Source organism: Ammospiza nelsoni, chromosome 24 (assembly GCF_027579445.1).
Source record: "Ammospiza nelsoni isolate bAmmNel1 chromosome 24, bAmmNel1.pri, whole genome shotgun sequence".
Lineage (NCBI taxonomy): Eukaryota > Metazoa > Chordata > Aves > Passeriformes > Passerellidae > Ammospiza > Ammospiza nelsoni.
In genome coordinates this window covers 5896186-5906761 of record NC_080656.1, presented here as the reverse complement: position 1 = coordinate 5906761, position 10576 = coordinate 5896186, and the positions used below count along the sequence as shown (strand labels likewise).

The 10576-nt window shown below is 47.0% G+C and overlaps 1 protein-coding gene across 5 annotated transcripts in view; it reads right to left on the bottom strand.

Moving 5' to 3' along the window:
• Positions 1-800: 800 nt before the first annotated feature.
• Positions 801-10576, bottom strand: part of TRIM29 (tripartite motif containing 29) — a 28724-nt gene continuing 18948 nt past the window's right edge. The window contains exons 6-9 of one of the 5 annotated variants that reach the window (XM_059488410.1): positions 10114-10173; positions 8129-8230; positions 6588-6667; positions 801-4080 (exon numbers count right to left, since the gene is read on the bottom strand). In XM_059488410.1, coding sequence (XP_059344393.1) covers positions 4018-4080; positions 6588-6667; positions 8129-8230; positions 10114-10173 — 305 coding nt within the window. In that variant the 3' untranslated portion in view covers positions 801-4017. The remainder of the gene's footprint in view (positions 4081-6587; positions 6668-8128; positions 8231-10113; positions 10174-10576) is intronic. The other 4 variants (XM_059488411.1, XM_059488414.1, XM_059488412.1 and 1 more) reach the window with 4 other exon arrangements.

Sequence of the window (10576 nt, the reverse complement as noted above, 5' to 3'; positions counted from 1 at the left end):
TCATTTTCAGCACCCCACAGGGGTTTTGTCTCTCCTTGAGGGGAAGGAGAAGCTCTGATGGTCCCAAGAGCTTTGAGCTGAGCACAACCAGAAGGGCCCAAGAGGGTGGAGGGTCCCAGAACCAACCTCATGGAAAGATCCAGGTCCAGGCTGGGCCAAAATAATCTGATTTTGGCCAATAAATACACGAACAAGCATTTCCCTCCAGAAGGAACTGGGGAGGTTCAACTCCGGCACAGGCTGAGGGGTTTTTTCAGAAATGCCCTTGTAGGGAAGGACTTTTGTGGCACCAGTGCTTGGGAGCTGGATCTAACTGGGTAATTTTGGGGTGTGGTACTGGAAATGTACATCAGCTTTTGACCCTCAAGGGTGTGGGACTTTCCTCTGACCTTAAATATCCAAAAAGCAGCAAAACTAGAAATGTACATCAGCTTTTGACTCTAAAGAATGTGGGAATTTCCTAAATATCCAAAAAGCAGCAAAACTAGAAATGCACATCGCCTTTTAAATCTCAAGGAGAGTCTCAAGGATGTGGCAATTTCCTCTGACCAAAGGAAATTCCAATATTCAAAATAGAAATTCCAAAGGAATTTCCAAAGGAAATTCCAATATTCAGATAATTCAAATATCCAAAAAAGCAGCGAAACAGCCTTAGAGAACTGCGAAAATGTCTTCTCCAAGCCTGCTGCCCAAGGATAATTTGGATATTCAAGGATCTCAAGGATAATTTGGAGAGGCTCAGCCTCAGTGAGAGCACAGAAAAACCAAAGACAGAGCAGAGCCCGTTGGGTTTGGTCAGACGTGGAGCTTTCTCCTTTATTTTTTATTTCTGCAGTGTGGTGCACACATGAGGGGCCTCGTTTACATCACCTGTCCTGTCTGAGGAGGAATCACCATCATCATCACCACCATCATCATCATCATAATCCCTGGGGCTTTGCTGACCGAGACTGGACACAAACAGTTCCTGCACACCCCAAAGCCTGGCTGGAACCCCTTGAGAAGCACAGGGAAGGTTCCAGAACCCCCCTGAGCCCCATCCCGGGGGGAAAATGGGGTTTCCAGGGGGGTTCTGGTGTCTCCAGGGCTGGGGCAAGCAGGGAGCAGCTCCATTCCTGTGGGAGTTTGGGCTGGGAGGGCAAGGGGAGCAAAGAGGGCACAGGGGTGGCCTCAGGAGGGTCCAGCTGGCACCACACAGGGATGGGGGGATTTAACATCCAAGCTGAGGAGGAAAAGGAAAAATATTTCCATGTTTTGGAGCATAACAAGGAGGTGGTGCAAGGTTTTACTGGACCTGCTCAATGGCAAAACAGTGAGACCTGGAGGGGGCTGGTTTTATCTTCTCACACGCATCCTCAAAGCCCTCAGTGCTTCTCCCAGCAATTCCGTCCCTTTTTTCACATCCTTTTTGTCACATCCTGCATTACCACGCCTGCCCCTTCCCCCTCTGCTCTTTATGGGGGGAAAAAAAATTAAAAATCATCATAAAGTGACATTTTAAGTGCTCTGGACAACCAACATTCAGCCCCAGGAGCTTTGGGTGAGGTGTTGGGTTAAAAGCCAGGAGTATCTTTGCAAAGGGATGAGCCAGGAAGGAGTTTTGAGGTGGGACCTCCCTCAGCAAGGGGCTGCAAGCAGGAAAAAGTGGGGGGGAAGCCATTCCAAAGCTGCTTGAATAGAGCAAACCATGAAAAGGAGCTGTTGGGCCTTGGTTTTCAGCATTTGAGGGCTCTTATTTCCATTTCTCTCCCTGCACTGCATGGACTGAACCCCTCAGCTTGTCCATGGAGAGGGAAAATCCCCTCAGGGGGATCATGGAATGGTTCTCCAGCCCTGGATGTGATTCATCTGTCCAGGGGGCAAATATAAAAATATTATCCTGAGCAAAAATAAGCTGTAGCAGTAATTCTCACTGCAGGGGAAAAATATATATATAAAATACATGAACTACAGCATATAAATCAATTTTGGTTTAAGGGAATTAAGAAAAACCACCACAAGCTAGAAAAGCACCCAGCACCTATGGCATCTAATCAATCTTGTATCACTAGGATGGATTTGCTTTTTATTTCTTAATTCCAAGAGGTGGCTGGAGGGGCACTTGAACGGGCTGGGAAACCTCCAGCAGCTCTAGGAAAATCCTGGTGGGGTTTTGGGGAGGTGAGGAGCAAAACTGAGCTTGGGGACATGGGGTGCACCAATTCCCAGCTCTGGGAAAATCCTGGTGGGGTTTTGGGGCAGGTGAGGAGCAGAGCTGAGCTTGGGGACCCTGGGGACATGAGATGCCACCAGGGGATGTGACACAAGCAGGAGATGTGTCCCCAGGGTGGAGAGGGAAGAGCTTTGGGTTATCTGGAAGGGCTTAGGAGCTCTGGGGACAAGGGGACAGCTGCCTAGCAGGGGGTGACACATTCCCCAGCTCTGGAAAAATCCTGATGGAGTTTATTTTGGGAGGTGAGGAGCAGAGCTGAGTTGATGGAGGAACTCTGGGGACATGAGGTGCCACAATTCCCAGCTCTGGGAAAATCCTGCTGGGGTTTTTGGGCAGGTCAATAGCAGGGCTGAGCCTGGACGACCTTGGGGACATGATGCCACCAGGGGATGCGACACAAGCAGGAACTGGGTGTCCCCAGGGTGGAGAGGGAAAAACTTTGGGGCACTCAGCAGGGTTTGACAGCTCCGGGGACAAGGGGACAGCTGCCTAGCAGGGGGTGGTGACACAATTCCCAGCTCTGGGAAAATCCTGCTGGGTTTTTTGGGAGATGAGGAGCAGAGCTGAGCTTGGAGGACTCTGATGCCATCAGGGGATGTGACACAAGGGTGGAGAAGAAATCTGGAGCTTGGGAAGGGTTTTAGGGTGTCCGGCAGGGTTTAAGAGGTCAGGGGACAAAGGGACAGCTGCCTAGCAGGGAGTGACACATTCCACATCTCTAGAAAAATCCTGATGGAGTTTTTGGGCAGGTGAGGAGCAGAACTGAGCTGATGGAGGACCCTGGGGACATGAGGTGCCACCAGGGGATGTGTCCCCAGGGTGGAGAGAAAAATCTGGAGCTTGGGAAGAGCTTTGGGGCATCCAGCTTTGGGGACAAGGGGACAGCTGCCTAGCAGGCCGTGGTGCCACAATTCCCAGCTCTGGAAAAGTCCTGATGAGGTTTTTGGGCAGGTGAGGAGCAGAGCTGAGCTTGGAGGACCTTGGGGACATGAGATGCCACCAGGGGATGTGACCCCAGCATGGAGAGGAAATCTGGAGCCTGGGAAGAGCTTTGGAGCACCCAGCAGGGTTTAACAGCTCTGGGGACAAGGGGACAGCTGCCTAGCAGGGGGTGCCACATCCCACATCTCTAGGAAAATCCTGCTGGGTATTTTTGGGAGGTGAGGAGCAGAGCTGAGTTGATGGAGGAACTCTGGGGACATGAGGTGCCACAATTCCCAGCTTTGGGAAAATCCTGATGAGGTTTTTGGGCAGGTGAGGAGCAGGGCTGAGCTGATGGAGGTTCCATCTCACCAGGGGATGTGACCCCACCATGGAAAGGAAAAGCTGGAGCTTGGGAAGAGCTTTGGAGTGTCCAGCTCTGGGGACAAGGGGACAGCTGCCTAGCAGGGGGTGCCACATCCCACATCTCTAGGAAAACCCTGCTGGGTTTTTTTGCGAGATGAGGAGCAGAGCTGAGCTGATAGAGCACCCTGATGCCACCAGGGGATGTGACACAAGGGTGGAGAGGAAATCTGGAGCCTGGGAAGAGCTTTGGGGCACCCAGCAGGGTTTGAGAGCTCTGGAGACAAGGGGACAGCTGCCTAGCAGGGGGTGCCACCCAAGCATCCACAATTCCCAGAGGGGCAGAGCAGCTGGGGGGACAAGGAGGGCACAAGGAGGGCACAAGGAGGGCACAAGGAGGGAGAAGTCCTGGTGTGCTGAGGGCAGGGCCATGCCTGCCCTGCCCGGGGGAGCAGCAGGGTCGGCAGGAGCGGGGACATCTGTGACAATTCCTCAGCTGAGCTCTCCTCTCACGCAGCAGCTCAGGGCGCCTCGTTGGAGGTGGCTCCGTTGCCTTTGTTGACGTAGAAGGGGCGATAATGGGACTGCAAGGGACAATTTGGGGAAAGTCAGTCTCACCCCTCCTTTTCCCCTCCCATCCACCCTCATCTCTCTAATTCCTGCCTCAGCACCACGAGGAATTGGATTTTTTAATTGTTTTTCATGATGCTATTTATTTTATTTTTATATAGTCTAATAATAAATAATTTTATTAATTAATTTTATTTTTATATAGTATGATCTGTCTTTTAATAATTTAATTTTAAAAATCTGTATGCGGTTTATTTATTTTATTTTATTTTTATATAGTCTAATAATAAATAATTTTATTAATTTATTTTATTTTTATATAGTATGATCTGTCTTTTAATAATTTAATTTTAAAAATTTTAAATCAATTTAATTTTTAAATTAATTTAAATTAAATATAATTAATTAATTAAATTCTACTAATTTAACACTACACTTTTAATTATAAGACTTTAAAAATATGTATTAATGAATAAAATACTATATAATAAAATATTTAAAAAATTAAGTTAAAATAGGAACATTTTATGTTATATATTTACATTATACTATAATTTTAATTCATTATAATATATAAATAGTATATATAAAATATATATAATATACATATATAAATATATATAAATAGTATACATATAAATAGAGATATATAGATATATATATAGATATATAGATATATATATATATATATATATATATATATATATATAAATATTATCCCTGGCTGGACAATCTCCTGGCTGTGAATATCCTCCCACCACTGAAGGAATTCAGGAAAAAAAGGGGGTTTTAATGTCCATTTGGAAATATCCCCCAATCACTGAAGGAATAACTATGGAATTCAGGAAAAATTGATGTTTTTAAGCCCAGTCTGCCTTGGGTTTGTTCTCAGGTGCAGAAGGTGGGAAAACCCCACAGGCCCCTTTTGGTGCAGCCCCATTGAACAGCAGGAAACAGCAGAGCAAACCCAGCCCATCTCCCTCCTCAATGTTCCCTTTTGTCGAGATTACTTTCATTTTATGGCTCTAATTTCCAATAGAATTAAGATATGAAAGAGGGGGGCTGCATTTAAAACAGCTCCCTGCGTGTGAAAAAGACCTTCCTCCTTAAACAGCAAATCCTTTGTGAAAATTCATATTTACAGGCCTTCTAGGGTGTAGATTACTTAAATACACATTTAAAGGCTGGTTTAAAAGCCAGATTATTGGCCCAACAGACCATAAAAGCTCCTGCAGAGATACTGCAGTATGTATTTTCTATTTTGGTGCTTTGAAATGCTTATATTTATCAGCTCAGTTGTTGGGTTCAGGGCTGTGTGGTGAATATTGGCTATAAAAAGGAAACGGTCATTATAAATGTGTAAAAAGGAGAGGAAGGGACACAGGGAAGGGATGGTGGGTGAAGTTGCTCAGATTTTCTCAGCGGGGATTAAAGAAAAATCCCTGGGAACACCATGGTGATGATGTTTTAGATCAAACCCAAGGCAGAAGGGATGGCAGAGTTTTGCTGGTTTGCTGCAGCCCCTTCAAAAGCTCCAGGCTGCATTTCCAAGGAACATCCCTTCCACAGGAAATCTCCTCCTGGGGAGCCTTGAGAATGGGGCAGATCCAGCTGCAGCCCCCAATTTCTACCTGCTGTGGTTTCCCTCAGTGTGGGAATGATCTCTGCTCGCTTCCACCAAACACTAATTCATCTCTCACAAACGTCAGAATGACAAAAAAATAAATTTAAAAATTGTTTCATTTGTGATGGCAAAAGCTCCACAATCTTAATTCGGATCATGCAAGGCCTTAATGCAGCACAGTGTGAATAAAACCAGATTAACTGGCTGCTCCTTAGGCAGTGGTTGTGTATTTGAGACTACGAGCCCTGAAAGGTCACTGCCCTGTGCCCCTTATCATGGTCAGCATGAAACCAGGGGCTCAGAGATGCTGTGGGGATTTCTGACTCCTCATCTGGCATCCTGCAGGACATGACAATTTTGCTGTGGTTGTTTCTGGGGTCACTGACACTCTGTGGATGTCACAGAGTGACACAGAGTGGGTGACAGGGAAAAGTGCTATCAGTACAATTCTACAGCATTTACACTGTCCCTATCTCCTCCATCATATTTTAGACCAAAACCTTTTAAAACATCATTTTTGCAGCATTCATCAGAGCTGTGAAAGCTGGGAGGTGTTAATCTGCATCCTGAACAGGAGCAGTGGGGTTGAAACTTTCATTTCCACATTCCCAAAGGACAGGGTGGGTGACAGGGAAAAGTGCTATCAGTATAATTTTACAGCATTTACACTCTCCCTATCTCTGCATCATATTTTAGACCAAAACCTTTTCAAAACATCATTTTTGCAGCATTGATCAGCGCTGGGGGGGTTAATCTGCATCCTGAACAAGAGTAGTGGCGTTGAAACTTTTATTTCCATGATCCCAAACAGGAGCAGTGGGACTGAAACTTTTATTTCTATGCTCCCATCCTTATTCCTGAAGCTCCCCCAAGAATAAAAATTCTTCTTTTCCTTACCAATACAGACTGCTTGGAGGAGGATTTCCACGTCTGTGGCGTCACCTTCGCAGACTGGTGCCTCACTATGGAAGGGTAGGCTGTGACAACACAAAACAGAGTCACACTGGTGGCAGCCCCTGCCACTGCCACCCCCGTGGTGTCCCCAGGAGCAGCAGCAGGACTGGAAGCGCCACCTCATTAGTTTTGCATTGCTCAACGTGGAAATGCAGCCATGCCCCGGGTGGGACACACAGACAGCCGTCAGACAGATGCCTCTGCCACCACCCCATCAGGCAGGAAAGGGCAGGAGAGGAGGGCTGGCTAATTAAAACGTCTGAGGAATGCAGAGAGGTGGAATGCAATCAGCCCAATTAAATTCAGGCCGAGTCCCAGAGTCAGCGTTGTGGCTCTTGCAGAGAGCGCTGCAGGCTGTTTAATTAGAGCACAGAGCTGAGCCTGGCCCTCCTGCAGCTCCTCTGGCAGCTTGAGATGCCCTGACCCCCCTGCAGCCCCCCAGAAATGTCACAGCCAGTGTCACCATGGCCCAGCATGCCCAGTTAATCACACCTGACTCTGCTTGGCAGGTTCTGGAGCTCCTGGATCCCACCTCTGGTGGGAAGTGACAGCAGGGTGATGAGATGGTGAATGAGGGTTTGGTTCTGGTGAGGCAGCCCCTGCATATTTTTCTTTCTTTTTTTTTTTTTTTTTTGGTGTTATTTTTCAGCCATGAAACTGAGGGGCAAATGGTGTCTTCCTCAAGAATCATCTAAAATTTATCCCTGCCCATTAGACACAAAATTTAAAATCCTGGATCCCACCCTTGGTGGGAAGTGACAGCAGGGGGATGACATAGTGAATGAGGGTTTGGTTCTGGTGAAGCAGCTCCTGCATTTAATTTTTTTTTAAGGTTATGCTGTTTGTGTTATTTTTCAGCCAAGAAACCAGAGGGGCAAATGGTGTCTTCCTCAAGAATCATCTAAAATTTATCCCTGCCCATTACAAACAGAATTTAAAATCCCTCCACCTGTTCCTTATATAAATCTTGAATGGTTTTTAACACTCCTTGCTGCCCTGCTTCAGCAGAGTCTCACCTGTGCAGGTGCCTCAGAGATGGGCAGTGAGGCCAAGGTGTGGAACTTCTGCAGGAATGCAGAGCAGGATTAGGGCATTTGGGACCTCAAATGGGGCAGGAAGGCAGATCAAGATGAGGGGGTTTGGCACCTCAAAGGTGTCAAAAGGTGCCCAGTTGGGAATATCCCCCATCACTGAAGGAATAACCATGGAATTCAGGACAAAAATGGGGATTTTATTATCCCCCATCACTGAAGGAATAACCATGGAATTCAGGAAAAAAATGGGGATTTTATTATCCCCCATCATTGAAGGAATAACCATGGAATTCAGGAAAAAAATGGGGGTTTAATGTCCAGTTGGGAATATCCTCCTTAGAGGATAAGGACACCCAAGAGGTATTAATACCTCTTATTACCAGGAAGGCATTTTAGGGGGTTTGGCACCTCAAAGGGACAGGAGGAAGGGGGACAGTCAGTTCCTAGTACCGGTCTTAGTGAAGAGGCTCCCATCAGACTGTTTGCTGAAGTCACCGGGCGGATTCTGTCCCACCGAGGAGAACTGAAAAGGCAGCTTAGTGCCATTGCCTACTGGAAGATAAAGAGGTTTTTGTTATTCCACAGGGCTGCAGGGGGACAGTTCCAAACACCCCCGTGACACTGCCACGAGTCCCTTGTGCCTCTTGTCCCTTTTCTCCCTCAGGAACAGAGGCAAGTGAGGACAGGCAGCTCTGTGCAGCCATGATATTCTCTGAAAAATCCTTTCCTTAGGATTTTTTCCTCCTGAGAAGCTGAAAGGCCTCAGGAACAAAATGCAAACAATGGTTATCTGCTGCTGTGGAATGCAACAGGTGCATCTGGGATTGGTCTCATGGGGTTGATCCTAATTAATGGCCAATCACAGTCAGCTGGCTCAGACTCTCTGTCCGAGAGCTATTTCATTCCTTTTCTATTCTTAGCCAGACTTCTGATGAAATCCTTTCTTCTATTCTTTCAGTATAGTTTTAATATAATATAATAAGTATATATAAATATATATAAATATAAAATTATATAAATAGATATAAAATATATTAAAACATAAAATATAAATATATATAAAATATATAAGTATATATATAAATATAAAATATAAATATATATTTATAATATATATTATAATATATATATTATAATATAATATATATAAAAAATAATAAATCAAGCCTTCTGAAACATGGAGTCAGATCCTCATCTCTTCCCTCACCCTGGGACCCCTGTGAGCCCTGTGTGGGTGTGAGGTGATGCCAGCCCCCAGGCAGGGCCCAGCCTTGCTCCTGAGAGCCCCAGAGTGCAGGTGTGGCTGCAGAGCAGCTCCCTGAGGCAGGAGGGATGACTCCAGCACTGCCCTTCCTCCCAGCACTGCAGGTTTCCTCCAAACACCATCAAAGCTTCCCCTGCTGCCCTCCTGAGAGCAGGGAGATGAGAGCGAGCCAGCCCTGGCTCGGGTGTGGCTCTGAGTCACCAGAGCTCCCCAGGCTGGGTGGCCCTGGCTGATTCCAGGGAGCGGCAAAGGATGGACCTTGGAGGACCTTGGAGGACCTTGGAGGAACGAAGCAAAGGAGGGAAATGGGAAGGGAAAGGAAGATGGGGATCTGGGAAGAAAAGGCATGAACGTGGGCCAAGCTGTGTCTTTGAGAACACACGATATTCCCGTTGGGAATATCCCACCCATCATTGAAGCAATAACCATGGAATTCAAGAAAAAATAGGGTTTTAATATCCCCCCATCACTGGAGGAATTACCATGGAATTCAGGGGAAAATGGGGGTTTTAATGTCCCCACATTGGTGAAGGAATAACCATGGAATTCAGGAAAAAATGGGGGTTTTAATGTCCAGTTGGGAATATCCCCCCACGACTGAAGGAATAACCATGGAATTCAGGAAAAAAAATGGGAGTTTTAATATCCCCCCATCACTGAAGGAATAAGCATGGAATTCAGGATAAAAATGGGGGTTTTAATACCCCCCCATCACTGAAGGAATAACCATGGAATTCAGGGGAAAAAAAAATGGGGGTTTTAATGCCCAGTTGGGAATATCCTCCCTAGAGAATAAGGATACCTAAGAGGTATTAACACCTTTTATTAATAAAAGGTGTGACAGAAAGAAACACCTCGTGCTTCTGAGACCGGCTGGGAGTACTTGGAGTCTCCTCCTGCTTCTGCCGCCACCTCCTCGGGGTGCTCTGAGTGTTCTGGGCATCTTTACAAACTGCCTCCTGTGTTTTTGCACCTCATTTTTCTGTGACCAAGCAGAACCAGGGGCGCCTTTCCCTGGCTGGGCAGGGTGTGACAGCCCAGCAGGAGCTGGCTCTGGGGTTTTTAGGTGCCAGGGCAGCTGAGAGGGCAGCAGGAGGGGTGGGTTAGTGAGGCAGAAAGCTGTGGCACGGGGGGTTAGATCCTCTCAGGCTGCAGGCAGAATTACCCGTACCAAGTGTTTCCTCGGTCGCTTGGAAGGAGGAAAATTCCCATGACCGTGGGTTGAAATTGGCTGTAAAAACAAGAGCATCCAGTTCAGCAGTGGGCTCCTGACGAGGCTGTGCCTGGCACTGCTCTAGGAAAGGTGCCCACCGAGCTGGGAGCAGCCCCAGAGCAGAAATCTGGGCCCAGGCAGCAGAGGAGAGCCTGGGTTTTACCAATGGGTGATGGGGAGTGGGGAACAGAGAGAGGAAAACTCTTCTGCAGTGATCAGAGCTGCCAGTGCCACAGAGCTGCAGGTTTGGGTTTGGGGACTCAAATGAGAGCTCTGCAGGCAGAGCTTGGGGTTCAGAGCTCCACAGGCATCAGCACAGGAACATTTCCAAGCCCTGTGTCTGTCCCAGGACAGGAACATTTCCCAGCCCTGTGTGTGCACCAGGACAGGAACATTTCCCAGCCCTTTGTGTCCCAGCACA